The 20,752-nt window shown below is 41.6% G+C and overlaps 1 protein-coding gene across 4 annotated transcripts in view; it reads right to left on the bottom strand.

The window, feature by feature from the left end:
- Dpp8 (dipeptidyl peptidase 8) overlaps positions 1 to 20,752 on the bottom strand; it is a 52,339-nt gene that overhangs the window by 8,800 nt on the left and 22,787 nt on the right. For all 4 annotated transcript variants that reach the window (XM_021173428.3, XM_029481360.2, XM_029481361.2 and 1 more), the window contains 7 exons: positions 18,441 to 18,541; positions 17,951 to 18,128; positions 17,032 to 17,191; positions 13,067 to 13,146; positions 10,262 to 10,414; positions 9,887 to 10,022; positions 6,939 to 7,084 (listed from right to left, as the gene is read on the bottom strand). In XM_021173428.3, coding sequence (XP_021029087.1) covers positions 6,939 to 7,084; positions 9,887 to 10,022; positions 10,262 to 10,414; positions 13,067 to 13,146; positions 17,032 to 17,191; positions 17,951 to 18,128; positions 18,441 to 18,541 — 954 coding nt within the window. The remainder of the gene's footprint in view (positions 1 to 6,938; positions 7,085 to 9,886; positions 10,023 to 10,261; positions 10,415 to 13,066; positions 13,147 to 17,031; positions 17,192 to 17,950; positions 18,129 to 18,440; positions 18,542 to 20,752) is intronic.

Genomic DNA, 20,752 nt, shown 5'->3' with positions numbered 1-20,752 from the left:
TAGCCCACCACCACCACTACCACCACCACCCAGCCCTCAGGTCCCTTCTTATTTTTAGTCTAAGTTGTCAAGGCTGGACTTTAACTTATTCAGTAAGTGAGTCAGGTTTTGAACTTGCAATTTTCCTGTTTCTGCCTCCCAGCTCCACCAAAGCTGAGATTACAGGGGTGTACCACCAGGCTCATACTATTTTTTTTAATTCATTATTTGGAGCTCCTGCTAATGCTAATGAAGAGAGTTTAGAGGTATTTGTGTTGCCCAGTCATGGATTGAATAATTAGTATGCAGAAGGTCCTGGGTTCATGCTTGGTATCATACACACAAGAAGGTTCATCTTAGAACACTGGGGCTCCACTGCAGCAGCCTACACGTCTGTATGCTTGTTGCATGTCACCACTGCATGAAGGTTTGTATAAGCATATACTTTATGATGCCTGTCTAATGACCAGATAGCCTAGTGACATTTACCAGAAAGTTCCTGGGTTGTAAAGCAACATGAGACTGTAGTTAGTAGTTCTGAACACTAAGATAGACATTAAAAAGAGGTTCTGAGAAAAATGAGGAGCCAGGCAGTGGTGGCGCATGCCTTTAATCCCAGCTCTTGGGAGGCAGAGGCAGGCAGATCCTAGCCTATAAAGTGAGTTCTAGGCCAGCCAGGACTACACATTGAGACCATATCTCAAATAGAGAAAAAAAAGGGGATGGAGAGATGGCTTCCTGGGGAAAAAGCTGCCTGCATAAGTCAGGTGATCTGAGTTCGATTTCTAGAACCCATCAACAGTAGGAGAGAACTGCAGAGTTGTCCTCTCGTCTCCACATGCATGCTGTAGCACACCACCTCCCTACATTATGTGTGCACACATATAAACCCAAACTAATGAGAGGGCTGAGGAGGGCAGGGGTACCAAAGTCGATAGCTTGAGCTACTAAGGAGGTTGAGTCAGGAAACCCACTTAAGCCTGAATTCTGGCTAGCCTGGGGCATAAAGTAAGACCTCATCTCAAAACCTATAAAAAGCCCCTAGATCATGGGGTACCGCATAAATATAAGCAATTATTACATTAGTTTAAAAACAGATGAGGGCAGACTCTACTGAAGCAGCTGTGCCCCTCCTTGCCTTCTGTACCGTGTGAGGTTCTGCTCACATGGAGGTACTGACCCAGAGCTCCTGCCAACTCAGGAGTTTGTGTATTCCCCCCTATACTACCATGTACCTACATGCTGTGAAATGTCCATTCAAGTATTGAATTTTTAAAAAAGATTTATTTATTTTATGTATATAAGTACACTGTAGCTGTACAGATGGTTGTGAGCCATCATGTGGTTGCTGAGAATTGAACTCAGGACCTCTGCTTGCTCTGGGCCACTCACTCCAGGCCTGCCCAAAGATTTATTTATTATTATATGTAAGTACACCTTAGCTGTCTTCAGATGCACCAGAAGAGGGCGTCAGATCTCATTACGGATGGTTATAAGCCACCATGTGGTTGCTGGGAATTGAACTCAGAACCTTCGGAAGAGCAGTCTGTATTCTTAACTGCTGAGCCATCTCTCCAGCCCCAAGTATTTAGTTTTTTAAAACTCAGTTATTAGCACACACAAGCAGCATTAACTGGACTCATGGTTATTAATAATAAAATGAGGAGCTGGTGGTGGTGGTGCACGACTTTATTGGGAGGCAGAGGCGGGAGGATTTCTGAGTTCGAGGCCAGCCTGGTCTATAGAGTGAGTTCCAGGACAGCCAGGGCTACAGAGAAACCCTGTCTCAAAAACAAGCAAGCAAAAATGTATTATTATTACTGTGGGGTATGCATGTGTATAGTAACTATCCATGAAAGCATCTGTGGGGGAGGGGACAATTTTGGGACTCATGGTTCAGGAAATCTAAGACTGTCAGGCTTGCATGTGTGGCAAACTCATCAACCTGCTGAGCCATCTTCCTGGTTGAAAGGCTTGCTTTCTCTCTCTTTCTTTCTTTCTCTTTTTCTTTCTCTCTTTTTTCTTTTCTTTTCTTTTCTTTTTTCTTTCTTCTTTCTTTCTTTCTTTCTTTCTTTCTTTCTTTCTTTCTTTCTTTCTTTCTTTCTTTCTTTCTTTCTTTCTTTCACAACAGGGTCTTAATATGTAGACCAGGCTGAAGATCAATCTGAACAAAGGTGTGAGTCACTACACTCACCTGTTAAAGGTTTTAATTTTTGTGACATCCAATTTGCTAGTTTTTCTATTAAAATGGTGGGAAGAACTGAGTGTGGTTAAGCGGTGTGAGAGAGAAGGGAAGGGTGCAAGAGATCACCCTGCCCTGTCTGTGCTGTGTCTAAGCATATTCTAACAGCTGTCAAAATGGCCTTTCTACTTTTAGTCTCATGCTCCATAGTCTGTCTATTCAGGCAGAAAGAGTGATATCTTCAAAATGTGAGATATGACTGTTACTTAGCTCCTTCCTACTTTTACTATCCTTCACAATAGATGGATGGGTGGACAGATGGATGGATGGGCGGGTGGGTGGGTTGATGAACAGACAGACAGGCAGACAGATGGATGAATAGATAAGATAAAAGCCACCGCACCCTTCACCCTCACCCCATGCCCTTTGGTACTGGGAGCTGAATCTAATCTCACAAATGCCAGGCCAGTATTCTTCCACTGAGCTGAGGTGAGGCTTAGCCCAAGATGGCCTCTGTGGCCTTTATGACCTTAGATTATGTGGATGTTGGGTAGATTATGTAGGCCTTGGGTGATCTGAGTCTATTGCTACCCTTTCTACTGTGAGCTAAGCCCCATCCTACACCAATAGTATCAAAGGGGTTCTTATTCTAGGAACTTGCTTATTATTCCTTCTACATGGAAGAAGGCTTAACAGAAGTCATTTCTTCTCACTGTGTGTAAAATAGGACCTCCACTTCTATTTTTGGAATGAATGAATATAAAATGGAGATAAGGAATCTTAGCAATAGGAACTGGGTGGGTAAAAGTCTTTTTAAAGGAGATACCAGATAAAGAATTGCAAGGCTGTGGTGGTGTGAATGAGAGTGGCCCCCACAGGCTCATATTTGAGTGCTTGGTCTCCGTTCTCTTTCACCACATGGGTCCCTGAGATAGAACTCAGGTTGTCAGGCTCATATTTGAGTGCTTGGTCCCCAGTTGGCGGAACTGTTTGAAAGGACTAGGAAATCTGGCTTTTTTGGAGGAGGTGTGTCACTGGGAGTCACTTTGAGACTTTAAAAGCCCATGGCATTCCCAGATAACCTTCTCTCTGTCTTTTCCTATGGATCATGATGTAAGCTCTTAGCTACAGCTCCAATGCCTACCTACCTTCCTGCCTGCCCACCGCCTGCCGGGATGTTCCCCACCATGATTCACCCTCTGAAATTCTAAGCAAGCACCCAATGATATGGGTTATTTTATAAACTGTCTTGGTTATGGCTTTGTCATAGCAGTAGAAGAGAAAGACAGAGGCACAGAACACATTATAAGCAGTTCATGACCTCACTTCTTTCCTTGTTACAAAGACAGCCTCAGTTGTCTGATATAGACACTCAGCCCCCAGTGACAGGCTTGCCTTTGCAATCTGGAGGCCTTTTGCTTCTCCAAGAAGAGATCTGAGAATACCTGGCAACCCAAACAATCTTCTTCAGAAACAATTCTCCAAACTCCAATGCTATCATCTAGCTTCATCTGTTTTAAAACATTTTACACTTTATAAATATATGACATATATGCAGGCACACAAACATATATATAATATGTATAGGCAGATTGTCTATATTTATTTGTGTGTGTGTGTGTGTGTGTGAGAGAGAGAGAGAGTACATAGACAGGTCAGGGGGCAACTTGAAGGAGTCAGTTCTCTTTCACCACATGGGTCCCTGAGATAGAACTCAGATTGTCTGGCTTGGCAGCAAATGCCTTTTATTAAATAAGCATCTTCTTGGTCCACCCAGTCTGTTCTCACTTCTATTGGTACAAAAATATCTGTCACATTTTAAAGAATATGAGTACTTGTTAAATAAATATTTATGTATTGCTGGGCATGTTGGCTTATACTTGTAATCCCAGCAGTCAAGAGGCAGAAGCAGGTAGATAACTGCAAGTTTGAGGTTACCTTGGTCTACAGGAAAAACTCAACATTAGCCAGGATATATATATATATCAAGATCCCCGTCCCAAACAAACGAACATCTCTCCTCATTTATTCATTCATTCAGTCTCCTTCAGTGCTAGGTCTCAAACCCAGGCCTGTGGAGAAGCATCCAACCACTGAGCTAGACTCTCGGCCCCTGACTTCACTTTTCTCTGAACTCAGCCATTGTAGCAGGTGTTAGCTTCCTAATTAATTAAACAAACAAACAAACAAACAAACAAACTGTTAAACAAACAAAAAATCGCTCTTCTCTCTCTGTGTATGTGGGTGTGTGCACAGGTCAGAAGAGGGAGTTCATTGATTCTACCATGTGACGTGGAATGAGCTCTGGACCTGTTGTACCATCTTGTTGGCCCCATTTCCCCTTTTTGTTTTTCGAGACAGGTTTTCTCTGTAGACCAGGGTGGCCTCAAACTCAGGGATCCACCTTCCTCTGCCTGAAGTGTTGGAACTAGAGGAGTACACCACCAAAGCCTAGCTCATATCTAATATTTTGTGTGCTGTATATGCCATGATGTGTGTGTAGCAGTCAGAGGACTAGTTCCTGAAGCTGGATCCTTCTTTCCCCCACACGGGCCCTAGAAGCTGAACTTGGACTGTAATCTTGGCAACAAGTGCCTTTGCCCCCTGATCCATCTCACTGGCTCTCATTTTCTGTTTTTACTGTATTGTATTTATTTATCCATCCATCTTTTATCAGGTCCTGGGTTGCTTCTAGCTCCTGGCCAGTGCATAAATGGGTATATAAATAGCCTTTCCTGTATCTGGTCTCACTTCTTTTGGGCATGAATGCACAGGTGAAAAGGTGATTGATTCTGCATTTGGTTTTCTGAGGAGCCACCATGCTATCTGTGTGTGGCCACATCACTCTATGTTCCACCAACACTGGACCAGGGGTCCGATTTCTCCACATGTTGCCTACACAGTCCCCCTTAACAGCCTCCTAATGGATATGGACGGTGATACCCACTGTGGTTCTTGGCTGCATTTCCCTGATGGTTAATGATAACAGGCATCTTTTCACGTGGCTAAATTTTTAAAATAAATTACTCACATTAAGAAGTCTTAAAATCTAGTTTTGATGTTAAGTCGTATAAAGCTCATATGTCCTTGACAGTATTTGTTACTTTCTACTTTCTTGGTTTTTTTTTTTTAATGTTTATTTTATGTATATGAATACACTGTAGTTATCTTCAGACACACCAGAAGAGGGCATCGGATCCTATTACAGATGGTTATGAGCCACCATGTGGTTGCTAGGAATCGAACTCAGGACCTCTGGAAGAGCAAGTAGCCAGTGCTCTTATCTACTGAGCCATCTCTCCAGCCCTGCTTTCTTGTTTTTATGTGTGTATGTTTTATTGTTGTGGGTTGTTTTTCTTGATTTTTCTCAAAACAGGGTCTCATGTATCCCTAGTTGTCCCGAACAGTTTGTGTTGAACTCAGAGATTTGCCCGCCTGTTTCCCATTAAAGTCATACACCATCACAGCCAACTAAATTTCATATTTAAAAAAAATTTTTTTAAAGATTTATTTATTTTATGTATATGAGTGCTGTATCTGCATGTATACCTGCATTCCAGAAGAGGGCATCAGCTACCATGTGGTGGCTGAGAATTGAACTCTAAACTACTAAGCTATCTTTCCAGTCCAAAAATTTCCTATTTTTAGCAGAAGCCTAATTTACATTGCTCCTGATGTATGCCAATAGCTATAATGCGGGCTATGACTATTTTGCTTACTAAACATACTTAATCACAGCAAGTGATTTAACATAATTAATATACAGCATAATACTGCTCACTATCTGGAGAGTTAATAGCTGTGTTAGTTTATTTTTACCTTATTTTCTGTACAATATGAGGTTTAGATGTATCAGAGAGTAAATAATTGAATGCAATTATAAAGGATATTACTGAGTCCAAGAATGGCATTATAAACATGCTATAATCATATTCTAATTTATTGAAAGATTCAATGGAAAATCCATATAAGCAGGCATAAATATCTTATTTTCAATTTTAATTTACTTTTGTGGTGCTGGGAACTGTACCTGAAGCAAAAGGAAGCACTGAAAAGACTGACCACCAGTCAGTCCCCACTGGCAAGGCTCTGTTTATCAACAGCAATCGCGTGCTAGTGTTCTGTACTCACGGTGCAGAGATCAGAGAAGGATGCTTCTGGTGTCCCGGTCTATCACTATTTTGCCTTATTCCTTTAAGAAAGGGGTCTCTCATTGAGCCTGGAGTCAGGGGAACCTAGCGATGATCCTCCTGCCGGCACCCCCACGGCACCCCCACAGGATGAGGATTCCAGGCACACAAACACATCCAGCTTTTCACCTGACATGCGGGCTGGGATTACAACTCTTGCTTGCACAGCCAATGTTCTGACATCTCGCTGGTGGGATTTAGTCTTCCTGCTGCTGCCTCTCAAGGGCTGAGATTATAAATGTGTATCACCATGTCCAGCCTTAAATTCTATCTTAACTATCTAGACATTAAAAACCAAAACAAAAAACAAAAATCACAGCTGGAGAGATGGCTAAGAGCACGTGCTGCTCTTCCAGAGGCCTCAGGTTCTATTCCCAGCACCCACATGGAAGCTCACAATGTCTGTAACTACAGTTCCAGGGGATCTGACACTCTCTTCTGAACTCTGCAGGCATCAGGTAGGCACATGATGCACAGACATGCATGCAGAAAGAAATACTCATACACATAAAATAAAAATCACCTAAAAATATATGTATGTATGTATGTATGTATGTATATATATTTATATGAGTTTATATACTCACCTGGGGACCACCATATATGAATAACACAGTGGGGTATTTCTTTCCAGGTTGTAGGTCATGAGGCTTATACAACATTCCATACAGTGTAAATCCAGTAGTACTTTCAAAAGAAAAAATTTCTGGAGGGGTGTAGTCAGGAAGAGGACCTATGGGTAGCAACAGAGCCATAAAGAAGTTCTCAGAGGAACCGTGCAACCTGAAGTCCAAGAAGGAAGTTTCAAGACTCAGTTCCCCACCCACCAACAACTACTCTCCCTCTCTCAGGTAAGACAAGCAGTAAGCAGGCATTTCAAAGCAAAACCAATCAAGACCAAGCTGTCTTTTTCAGATGCAGACGCACAGAGTTTTGCATAGCCCTTGGAGCCTAGGTGGTGTTTATGTATAGAATTAAATATATGGTGCCAAGTTCAGTCTTCACTTATGGGTGGTGAAACCACACCCTGACCAGCAACAGGCAAGTATTTCAAGAAAGCTGTGGGCAATGACAAGAATCATATATTTAACTTAGTCCTCCCCAGTCTTCAGCTCACGAAGGCCTGTGCACAGTGAGGTCACATTAGGCAGAGGTTATTAGCATTTTGCCAGCTGTATTCTGAACTTTATTATTATTATTTTTTTTTTTTTGGTTTTTCGAGACAGGGTTTCTCTTTATAGCTCTGGCTGTCCTGGAGCTCACTTTGTAGACCAGGCTGGCCTCGAACTCAGAAATCCGCCTGCCTCTGCCTCCCGAGTGCTGGGATTAAAGGCGTGCGCCACCACGCCCGGCTATTCTGAACTTTAAAGTACACACAACCTTTTTCGTCTACACCAGTTTAAATTTTTTAAAAAATTACTTAATGGGACTGGAGAGATGGCTCAGTGCTAGGAGTATTGACTGCTCTTCCAGAAGACCTGGGTTCAATTCCCATTACCCACAATGCAGCTCACAACTGTTTGTAACTCCAGTTCAAGGTGATCTGATACCCCGACAGAGACATACATCCAGGCAAAACTCCAATGCACATGAAATTAAAAAAAAATTACTAAAATATTATTTATTTTTTAAGGGTCTTTCTACATAGCCCTGGCTGTTCTTGAACTTGTTTCAGGCTGGCCTCAAACTCACAGAGAGCCACCTGCTCTTGTCTTCTGAGTGCTAAAATTAAAGGTGCGTACCACCACACCCACCTTCTTATTTTTGTGTTGCATAAAATGTGTATGTGTGTGGTGCAGTTATGAGTGTAAAGGTTTCTATACCTATGCACACTTATGTGATAGCCAAAGAAAGACACCAGGTGCCCTCCCTCATCAATTTCCACGTATTGCCTCAAAACAATCCCTGACCCAGAGACTTGCCATTTCTGCTAGGCTGCCTGACTGTTAAGGTCCTGGGATCCACCTATGTCCTTTCTCCAGTGCAGAATTACAAGTATACCTGGCTGTTATTCAGGTTCTGAGGAGTTGAACTCAAGCACTCTTACCCACTGAGCCATCTCCTCAGCCCATTTTTTTTTTTTTTCTGAGACGGGGTTTCTCTGTGTAGCCCATTCTGGCCTCGAACCCCACACTTTTTTTAAAGATTTATTTACTTATGTATTAGAGCATATGGTACTCATGTACACTAGAAGAGGGCATCAGATCCCACTACAGATCCCAGCCACCATGTGGTCACTGGGAACTGAACTCAGGACCTCTGGAAGAGCAGCAAGCATTCTAACTCCTGAGCCATCTCTCCAGAATGCGCAGCCCCACATTGATACTTAAATCTTTTAGTCAAAAGTAATGAGTGAAAATACTTAACATAAAAGTAGATTTAAAGATAGAGACACATAAAACAAGTCTATTCTTTACATGTAAGAAATTGTAGTGGCTGGCAGGGAGTGGTGGCACACACCTTTAACCCCACCACTTTGGGAGAATACACATTAATATAAATAACAATAATAAAAATAAATCTTAGGAAAAAAAAGATTGCGATAGGTATCTTCTCAATTGTGTCTGTGGGGGATTGTCTAGACTAGGCTAATTGAGGAAGAACCCCATAACGTGGATGGCACGGCCGGGTCCCTGACAGAATAAAAAGGACAAGGGATGGAGGAGCTGCGCCTCTCTGCTTTCTGACTGTGTACACCATGTGACTGTCTAAAGCCCTACTGCCCCCATGGCTCCCCTTCTTTCAGACTGTGCCTGGAACCTTGCATCAGAATGACCCTTTCCACAACGTTCTGTCAGCTATCGTGCCCAGCAGAAAGCAAACACTTGAAAAGCAGATGAGCTCAGGCCTGAAGAAACAGTATGTAGGAGGCCAAGGTGTGAGGATTGCTGAGGTTCAGGCTAGCCTGGGTTCCAGAGTAAGGTCAAGCCTGTGTTATAGAATGAGAGCGTATCTTCTACAGTGCTCTTTGGGCCTATGGTAAGCAAGTGTGGTGGCTACTATTAAGAGGACCACTGTAAGGACTTGAAATTTCCAGAAATCAGCCAAGTGGTTGTTCCCTAAAGCATCACCCTTTCTGCTCAAAAGATCTTACTTGTTTAGAATATGTTATCTTAATCTACTTTTCTTTCTTTCTTTTTCTTTTTTTTTGTTTTTTCTTGTTTTTTGTTTTTTCAAGACAGGGTTTCTCTGTGTAGCCCTAGCTGTCCTGGAACTTACTCTGTAGCCCTGGCTGGCCTCGAACTCAGAAATCCACCTGCCTCTGCCTCCCAAGTGCTGGGATTAAAGGCGTGTGTAACCACCGCCTGGCCCCCTTAATCTACTTCTCAAAAAGGCTTTCCAGACATGTTCCTGCTCAGATGAGAGGCAACCCAGCTCATTCAGCAGCTGACAGAACAGGAAGTGAGGTCTACCAGAATTTCAGTAGCTCAGGGACAGGCAGGGCTGAGCAATGGGAAGGACAGCCCAAGAGACATGGACATAGGTCACAGCACAGTGCACTGTGATACCAATTCAGGTTTAGGGAAGGAGGTACCTGCTGAATCCAAAATGGTGGCCCAAAATTCCTTTGTTTTATGAACTGGGTCATCCTCAGGACTTGAGAGTTTGTAGAGGGACACACAGTGTGGATTCTTCTGGTTGCTGTACTTACTTATGAAGAAGTCACAATGCTAGAGAAAAGAAAGACAACAATGGCTTTCCAGAGGAAAGTTAGGGAAGGCTACCTGTGGTCACACACACCAATGCAGAGCAAGAGGACATTGGGAGTTTAACAAATGATGCAAACACAATACTTTTCCTAGATGAGGCTTCTGTGGGTCAATGTCACCAACTTTCACATTGCTCAAAAGGAATGTTATGTGAACACAGGCTTTCTAAGACAGGAACCCTTCCAACTGGGACACAGTACCCGGCTGAGGCAGCAGGAGTGTGAGTAGCCACGGTCAGTCAGCCTCACCACTTCTCCAGGGTTTGCATAACTGGTCACGTACAGATGATGCTCCAAAGGAGAGTCTTTGGTGCCTTCAAAGTACACCAGCTTTCTGGCTTCATCAACCCAGATCTGCAAAAGTCCCAGCACAAATCAACACTAGCACAGTTCTGACAAAGCCAACAACACACAGCCCCCATTTCCAACACAATCAGTTGTGTTTTCAGGCTTGGGCTTCTTCATCTTTCTTTTCTACCAGTGTTAATGTGAGCTGGTTTTCCTAATGGCTAAAACCCTACTTTATCCAGAAGGTAAAAGGCTGAGTTACACACACTGGGATAATGTCCTGACCAAGTGCATTGTGTACTTTCCTTAAAATAAGACAATTATTTCCTTATAGAAAATCCCTCTGGAGAAATACCCTATGTAACACCTCATTTGTCCACTTAGAAAAGATTAATATTATTTCTCTCCTAGCTTAGTACTTTCTAAAGATCTTTCCTACAAATTTGCAAAAGCATTTTATCTACCAAGCTGAGAAATAACTGAAATCAAGCAGCTTCAGCCAGGGTGTAGTTGATAAATTAAGTAAGGGTAGGATTTATTGTAAGCACTGACACTGGAGAAGACCCAGCCCTGGATAAGATCTTTTAAGTTACTATCTGACACAGAATTTACTTACTATTCTACACAAACTACAACAATCTAAAACAGTTTTCTCTCATTGTTACTTTAAAAATATTCTACTAGCCTACTGAAATTTTATTAGAATTTAAAATTCTTTATAGAAATAAAGGAGATTCTAAACATATCTTAAATGTCTGTCTGTCTCTCTCACCCCCACACACCCACACACACTTCATTATTAACTTTTTAACGTAGCTGCATCCATCCCTAAATGAGCACAGTTGCTGTAGGAAACAAACATCCAAGAATCCCCACAAGCATGTGTCGTCTCTCTACAAGGCCAGGGCTGGTTTTACTGCAGGGACTCAGGCCTCCTACACTGCCTCTCCATTTATGCAAGTCTGTGTTCTCTGTTTCACTGAGAACTTCTATCCACTAGGATTAGACTCTCCAGGAATGTTGAACAGATTGCTGGGCCCTACCACCACTTTCTGAGGAGGGCTGGGCTAAGTCTGTGTTTCTAACATGGTCCCTCATGACTGTCATGCTCCATTCTTGGTCTGGAGCCACACTCTGAGTATCACCTTAACTCCAAGAGTCACACAGGCTGAAGCCTGAGAGCTTTACAGCTGTTGTCGTGAGAAGTCTGAGCAGAACAGAGGGACTTGTAAAAGCTGAGGAGGGAAAAGGCAACAAAGAGACAAGAAACAAAGCAAACATGCAGGGTAATAGGGAAGAATTTGAGAGGAACAAACACACCACAAAAACTAGAATGACGTGGAGATGGATGCACACAGGGTGAACAGGGAGTCATTTAGGTTGTCCAAATAATCCTCTGCTCATTCAATTTTGGGATTTATGTCAGAATCCTCTAGTAGCTCTTAACCCCAACTACTACAATTCCTGCAATTAAATAAATTGGTGTGTGCGCACACATGCACACAGAAGTGTGGTACAGCATGCATGTGGCAAACAGGACAAAATGAGGGAGGACACACCTGTCCTTCTACCATGTATGCTCCAGGAATGCAGCTTGGCTGTAAGACTCAGCAGCAAGTGCCTTCACATACAGAGACATCTTGATGGCTCAGGAAATTTACCTCAGTATAATTTTTGTTATTAGAACCTAGAATTCCACAATGAGATTCATGGCCTGTCTGCTCTACAGAGTGAAGTTCAAGCCCAACCTGGAACCTTAGCAAGAAAGACCCAGTCCCAAAATAAGAACACAAGAATAGCTGGGATGTATATATGATGAATAGCTGGGATGAATAGCTTAAATCTAGAGCACCTGCCCAGCATCTTCAGGCTGAGTCTAATCCCTAGTGTTGACCTAGAAATGCACAAATGCTCTCATTGAATTGTTACTGAAAGCCACGTGCTCAGAGCACAGCTTTTCCCTGTTAAACTACGCTAAAAAGGTTAAATCTGTGAGATAACAGGTAAATAAAAGAACATTTCTACCTCAGGAATGCTAAATATAATTTACAATTAAAAACATGAACAGTCTATCATGTCTAAAAAATAATATTTAGGTTATTTGTGAACTCACAACTTTGTTAAACTCTTAACACACAAATTGTTTCCTTACTAACTGGCAATAATATATCTAACAATGGTGATCTGGGCTGGCATGAGGGTCGGTGCTTAAAAGCACTGGCTGCTCTCCCACGGGACTCTGGTTCTATTCTCAGCAGGTGCATGGAGCTAAGAACTGTCTGTAACTCCGTCTGAGGGATCTGACACACTCTTCTGGCCTCCATAGGCACCAGGTGTGCATGTGGTGCAGATAATACACACACACACACACACACACACACACGTAAGTAATGTATCTTGTACCCATGAAATAGGTGAGCTTTATAATTTAAAATACATCTTTTTAAAGACACAGTTGTAGCCCTGGGTATCCTGAAGCTTGCTACGCAGACAGAGATTCACCTGCCTCTGCCTCCCAAGTGCTATAAGGAAAGGTGTGAGCCTCCACACTCTGATTAAACTAATGTTCTTTCCTGGTAACAGCTTGTATTCCCTTAGGCCCTAACTTGCTACTGTAAAACACTACTGGGGTCACACACACACTGCATTATTCATCTTTCTGCACTATATATGCAGAGCAGAGGTTGACTAAGCATATTAGTAGAATAAAAGACATACATTAGATCCATGCCGGCCAAGTACTTCCCATTCACCACTGGTAATTGTTATTTCTTCTTTGATAGGACACTTGAAATCACCTGAAAATGAATACAATCAAAACTCAGTACTTTATTCCAGATCATAAACAAATGAAACAATGTAGAAAAGTTTTCTAAACTGTCTTTTCCAAAAAGCAGCAATAAAACAAAAACAAAATCATCATTGTTAGGTTTGAGGTAATGAAAATGTTTTGGAACTAGATAAAGACAATTGTTGGTCATATTGTACTAAAAGTTATTTCAAATGGATATTAAAAATTACAGCTAAAAATATCCTGCTAGTCATGGTGGCACACACTTTTAGTCCTAGGACTTGAGAGGCAAGGGGTCGTGAATCTCTGCAAGTTTGAGGACAGCCTGGTCTTCATAGTGAGTTCCAGGACAGTCAGGGCTACACAGTAAGACTCTGTGACAAACAAACAAACAACCCAATGATGACAAAACCAACTTATAAGTTTTCAAAATGTTCAAGAATGGTAACTAAAAAAAAATACCTCCCCCCCCCCCCCAAATAAAAACTCATGCAGGAAGTCTGAAAACAGAAAAATACATCCTTTGAGGCAGTTTTACTATGTAACCTGGCTGCTCTGGAATTGACTATGTATACCAAGAACTGTCCTGGAACTCAGAGATGCACCCACTCCTGCCTCCTCAGTGCTGGAATCAAAGGAGTGTGCCACCACATCCAACCAAAGAGATTCTATGGTAAAGCCAGAAAAACAGTGCCTGCCTTTTGGATACTGATCCGACATGGAGGTTAACTAAGCTGACATTTGTTCTGGAAATGCAACAAACCATTTTTAAAGCAAAGAAGAAAAATTTTAATGCAATTCTTTTTCACTTGCCAAAAATTAAATTGGCTATTTTTAGCCACACTAATGTCAAATGCCCCATATGCCTGCCTGAGAGTCTGTCTGGATGGGGCCTCTTCAGAGGCCTAAGGAAGAGATTGAAAAATGAAAACCATTTCTCCCTTCCAGCTGCTGAGATCTCTGGAAACAGCTAAGGATGGTGAGTTAAGAAATCAGCCTTATTTTTCTGAGACACAGAAGTGTAGCTTGCTATTTTATGATGGGGAAATGTATATAACACATCGTTATGAGCAACAGGAGTTTCACATCACAGCTAAAACAGGGAGAAAGAAAGGAGGAGAAAGAAAAAACAAGTGAACATACTTACAAAGTAAAAAAACTTGTGATGAAGCAATTAAAAAAATATACATACATGCACATAATATACATACATACACATACATACATGCACATAAGACCAAGCATTGGCAAAGAGGTGCTGATGGGAGCAGGGAGCCAGCCCTGAGGTTGGCGCTCGCTCACTGAGCAGTAGCAGGTTGTAAGATGTAGTATTGCTTCAGAAGGATTGTCTTAGCCCTTTTGCTCCTCCTCCCTGTGTGAGCGCACTCACCCCTGAGCAACAGAGGAACTGGCAAGGCAATTTTAAGTCCAGGGCTAAGCTAAGCTGAAGCTCCCTGGAAGAAGCTCTGTTGGGATTTTTTATTTTTTATTTTATTATTATTATTTTTTTAATTTTTTTCATTTATTTTATATTTATTTATTTTTAAAAGAGGGAGAGTAGTCTGAATTGGGTTATGAGGCCCACAAGTCTGTGGGGATTTATAAGACCTGGTCTGTCTCTAAAGAAACGCACATAGTCATATATAGTATTGACTTGGTTGGATTCAAGCTCACTGCTCCCCAAATGCCAGTAATTAAAAGACCATTCAGAAAAACCTAAGAATCCAAAGGACTTGAATAGGTATTTCTCTCGTCATTCATTAGGGAACCTGTATCAAAACCACAGGGTGCCTCTTCAGGCTGGCTTGGTGACAGGTGTGAGGCCAGTTACTCAGTCATCTTCTCAGACTGTCTCAAACTAAACCCAAAAAGTGTTAGGGATGTAACTCAGTGACACAGTCTAAGGCTCGGTTTCTAGTATGGCATTCATGTGTATGAAAAGAAAGAACTTAAATGGAAAATACCACTTTACATTTATTAGAGTGAAAAAAAAGCCACAATCCGTTATTATGGCACACACCTTTAATCCCAGCACCCACAAGGCAGAAGCAGGATATCTCAGTGAGTTCAAGGCCAGCCTGGTCTACAGAGTGAGTTCTGGGACAGCCAGGGCTACATAGTCAGACCCTGTCTTGAGAAAATCTATTTTAAAAAATTCACAACAACAAAAAAAGATAAAACACACCCACACAAAAACAAGAAGACAGAAACTAACAAGTGCTGCCAAGGATATAAAGAAATAAAACTTGGCCTGTGGAGTGGCACATACCTGTAATATCAGCACAGGGGAGGGAGGGTGAGACAGGGTTGTGCAGAATTGGAAGGAAGCCTGAACTACAGAATACAATTCTGTCTTTAAAAACCAAACCAGACCAGACCAAACCAAACCAAACAAACCCTGGGGCTGCAGAGACAGCTCAGCAGTTAAGAGCACTTGTCCTTGCGGAGGACCCAGGTTTGGTTCCCAGAAACAACACAGTGGCTCACAACCATCTGTAAATCCAGTTCCAGGATATCTATTCCTTTCCCCATCTTCCACAAGCACCAGGCACGCATGTTGTACATAGGTATGCATGCAGGGCAAACCATTCTTACATGTAGAAATTAAATAAACATATCCCCCAAACATTAACAAGCAAACCCACAAAGAAACAAAAGCTCTTACATATTGCTATTAGGAATATAAAGGGGGAGGGCATAGGAGATTTTCAGAGAGGAAACTAGAAAAGGGGATAGCATTTGAAATGTAAATGAACAAAACATCTAATAAAAAAAGAATATATGAGTCATGCATTGACCTTCTGGTAGCTATTCTCAAAACAATGGAAAGCCAAGAGAGGAACATACATGGCCATAGCAGTGTCATATAAAGCAACCCAGGTATCCATCAAGAAACACTGGATAAACAAATACGTAGACTACATAGACTGTATATATGACATATGCTACACATATATCGGTATATATGTAGTTTTAAAAGATTTTCTAAATATATAGTTTTAAAAGATTTATTTTTATTGTATGTGTATGTATGAGCGCCTGCAAATAGGTATGTGTATCACACGTATGCCTGGTCATTGTCCATGGAAGACAGAAGGCAGCATTGGATCCCCTGGAACTGGAGTTATGGGTACCTGTGAGCTGCCATGGAGAAGCTGGGAACAGAATCTGGGCTCTCTGCAAGAACAGCAAGTGCTCATAAACTCTGAGCTCTCTCTAGTATCCCTATACTAGTTTCATTTTGCAAAAGCCTAGTGTAGTGGCACAAGCTTTCAATCCCAAACTTTCCCTTGGGCAGCAGAGGCAGGCGGGTCTCTGTGAGCTTGAGGCCAGCCTGGTTTGCATAATGAGTTGAAGGCCAGCCAGACCTGGGTAGTGAGATCTTGTATTTTTTTTTAAGTTATTTATATATAAAAATAACATGGAGCCCCTTTTTTTCCTTCAGTTTTAGTATATATGCTGCCAAGGCAAGCACTTGTGTGCTCATTTCAAACAAATTAAAAATTGTAATTAAGGCAAAGATGTCATAAAAATAGGTATTCTAATCACTCAGAGATTACCCACTATTAATAACATGTATTCATTGAGAATTTGCTGTTTTCTGCATGCACAGACTGGTATTTCAGTTAATACATGTGTTTACTGAAACAAGTCCTGATGCTTATGAAAAATATAAAAAAGGCATTGTGGCTGGTGAGATGGCTCAGTGGGTAAAGGCCCTTGACATCAAGTCTGAAGTCCTGAGTTTCATCTTTGAAGCTCACACAACAGTAGGACAGAACTGACTTCTATAAGCTGTCTTCTGACCTGCACATCCTTGCTCTATGATGCATATATGCAAAACAAATAAAATATAAAGACATTAAGTACATAAATAAGGAAGGCTTCTTACTTGGGGCAGGTAGTCCACCACTGGACCGTTTATATTTGCTCTCCTTTAAAATGGATGTGATTTTATACAGATGACGAAAACCTGTTTTGCATTCAGAGGCAAAAATAAACTCAATTTCATCTTCATGAGTTTGAGGAAAAACATGAAAAATATCGTGGATCTGCAAAATGAACAGCTTAATTTACTATATGCATTAATAAACACACTCCATAGATGACCAGGCATCAGCAGTCAGTGCGAGGATTGGCTGCCTTCACCGTGCTAGCTTTCTGCCTGGCCTTACATTTATTTTACTTTAGACAAAGATTTCACGCCCTGAGATGTAAACATTTCCAAATGGAAGATAGCAAAAAGAACGACATGGCCAAGGCTATCTATCCTCTCCATCTCTGTCCTCTCTGAAGCACAGACAGCTTATAGCAGTACAAATCTTACTACCCAGGCAAGGAGGACAGCATGCTTTGCTTTTGTTTTCCAAAGAGAGATATCCTAACAGCTGAAGGAAAACAGATGTTCATCTGTTTTGAGTGAATCACAGGAAACCTGCTTTCAAATAGAGAAACAGAGAAATGTTTTTATTTTATATCTAATTTTTATGTTAAAATGTAAAACTCAATCTAAAACTAGTATATTTGGCATAGTTTGCTAACTTAAAAAATAGTTTCTAGACACAGCTCTTGAAGGTCTTCTCAGAAGCACAGAAGCCAGAGCTGAGGCTGTGGGCTCACTACCCTGACTCCTGAGCTGCCATTTCAGTAGTATCTATTTCCTGCCACAAACTACTCCATTCTGGAGTCATCATTCCAACTCAAAATGTTCACGGCTCCCTTAGACTTAAGGATACATTTTGCTATAGAATTCCATCTGCCTGAGTATCCTGAGAAAATACACAGCCAAGTTCAAGATCAGAAATGCATACATTTATCCAGATGTCTGTTGTTTCTTCATAGATGATCAGTGGTGTCACAGAGTCAGGAACTGACTCTATGAGTCTCTGTCTGTCCATGGCATCATCTTCTACTGGGATGAATAACTCAGGGGAGATCAGAACTATCTGCAGGTGAGTCTGGGAACGGTCTAGTAGGATGGACCAGGCACTGTTCAAAAGAACGAGGAGAAATCAGGACTACAGCAAGCTCTCAGGAAATGATAACCTTCTGTTCTCTCCCTCAGTACCTATCAATTCTTTTTTTTTTTTTTTTGAAGACAGGGTCTTTAAAAAATTATTCCTATAGTCACAATGGCATATGTTTATGCTTACAAATCTGTGCATTCACTGAGTTCAGGGGAAAGGCCTGAGCAGACAGAACATAGTGCCAATTTACATGGGAAGGCAAAGCCTACAGCACTGACACTCTAAACTCTGGATCTAACTTAGTTGTAATGAAGAGACAATTTAACATACGCACTGTTTTCCCTCTGGAGTCCATCCGGCTCTGGCAATATATTCAACTCCCTCAAACAGAATCTCAAAAGGTTGAACCAGTTCTTTATCTATGACATCTATAATCTAGTAGGAAGAAAAAGGAATATAGTTAGAGAAGACAGAAAAGAACACACTCACTAGTCTAGTCTCCTTATGTCACCTTTTTAGACACAGTACTTGAAAGGTTTGAAGTGGACAGTAAAAGCCAGCGGCGGTCAGAGTTCCTGAGCTGGTGCTTGCTGCCCAGGATATGATCTCAGGCTTCTTTAGGGAGAAATCCTAACAAAGCCCTTGACAATAAATGACAGGCTCAAGTTTTGCTCACTTCAGGTCTAGAATCTAGAAATAACAGTCCTTAAGTCCCTATATCTTAGCCTAAATATGTTTGTGTAATATATTACTGGAATGGACTCTATAGGCAAACTTTTTTCCTTTAAAAGTTTAGCAAACTGCTGGGCAGTGGTAGTGCACACTTTTAATCCCAGTACTTGGGAGGCAGAGGCAGACAGATCTCTGTGAGTTCAAGGTCAGCCTGGTCTACAGAGTGAGTTCCAGGACAGCTAGGGCTACACAGAGAAACCCTGTCTCTAAAAAAACAAAACAAAACAAACAAACAAAAAAGTTTAGCAGGGGCTGGTGAGATGGCTCAGTGGGTAAGAGCACCCGACTGCTCTTCCGAAGGTCCAGAGTTCAAATCCCAGCAACCACATGGTGGCTCACAACCATCCGTAACGAGATCTGACTCCCTCTTCTGGAGTGTCTGAAGACAGCTACAGTGTACTTACATATAATAAATAAATAAATCTTAAAAAAAATATATTAATTTAATTAAAAAAAAAAGTTTAGCAAACAAAATTAAAAAAATAAGTACATTTTAAAAAATGGTCAAAGGAGGCTGGAGAGATGGCTCAGTGGATAAGAGCAATGACTGCTCTTCCAGAGGTCCTGAGTTCAATTCTCAGCAACCACATGGTGGCTTACAACCATCTGTAATGGAATCTGATGACATGTGTGTGTCTGAAAACAGCTGTAGTGTATGCATATACATAAAGTAAATAATTTTTTTAAAAAAATGGTCAAGAGCTGGGCGTGGTGGCGCAAGCCTTTAATCTCAGCACTCAGGAGGCAGAGGCAGGCGGATTTCTGAGTTCAAGGCCAGCCTGGTCTACAGAGTGAGTTCCAGGACAGCCAGGGTGACACAGAGAAACCCTGTCTCAAAAATCCAAAAAAAAAAAAAAAAAAAAAAAAAAAAAAAAAAAAAGTCAAAGGATCTGAATAGCTAGTTTTTCAAAGAAGCCACTTAAGTGGCCAATAAACACCGAGAACTTTAGCCACAGGGAAATGTAAATCGAACCCTGTGAGCTATGGCTTCTAAATGGATAGCTGTGATGAATAACACGGACCATGACAACTGTTAGGATGATGTGGAGAAACTGAAACCCTCATGTACTGTTGGTGGAAATATAATTTTCAAAACCGCCTGGTAGCTCCACAAAAGATTGAATAGAGCCTTATCACATGACCCAACCATCATCCCAGGTATACCCCAGAGAAACACAAACATCACCTTTCAAAAGCACTTGCACACCCGAGTGCACACATTCAGTCTCTCTCTGCAACCCTTCCTTTTCACTTTCTCTCAAGAGACATAGTCCCACTACATAGCCCAATATGCAAATTTATGAGGCTCTTGCTTCAGGCTTCTACCTCAGCCTCCTGCAATATAATATACGCACATGTCTGGCTTCACGACAGCTTTTCTTTTAAGAGCAAAAAAATGAACAACCCGAATACCCATCAACTGATGAAGAGGTAAGTAATAAAATAATATTCACCAAAGAAATGAAAGGAGATGGGGAGATGGCTCAGTTGGTAAATTTCTTGCCTGACAAGCATGAAGACCTAAGTTTGGATCTCCAGTACCCAAGAAAACAGCAGGCATAGAAGCACTGTGCTGTCTCAGCACTGGGGAAGCAGAAACAGGAGGAACTCTGTAGCTAGCAGGCTAGCCAGCCAGTCTAGCTGATCAGTAAGTTCCAGGTGCAGTGAGAGATTCTATCTCAAAAAGTAAAACAGAGGCTGGAAGGAGGACTTAGTGGTTAAGAGTACTAGCTGCTCTTCCAGAGGATCTGGGTTCAATTTCCAGCACCCATGCATGTGCTTACCATCTATTAACTCCAGGGAACCTAATACTCTCTTTTAGCCACCAAGCACACACATAGTACACAGGCAAGCATACAAGCAAAATACCTATACATATAAAATGTTATAAAATAAACAAAAAATGAAGTGGAA

This window comes from Mus caroli, unplaced genomic scaffold (genome assembly GCF_978045245.1).
Source record: "Mus caroli unplaced genomic scaffold, Mus_caroli_1 scaffold_11, whole genome shotgun sequence".
Lineage (NCBI taxonomy): Eukaryota > Metazoa > Chordata > Mammalia > Rodentia > Muridae > Mus > Mus caroli.
Note: the sequence above shows the minus strand (reverse complement) of the source record. Positions and strands in the feature narration are given on the sequence as shown.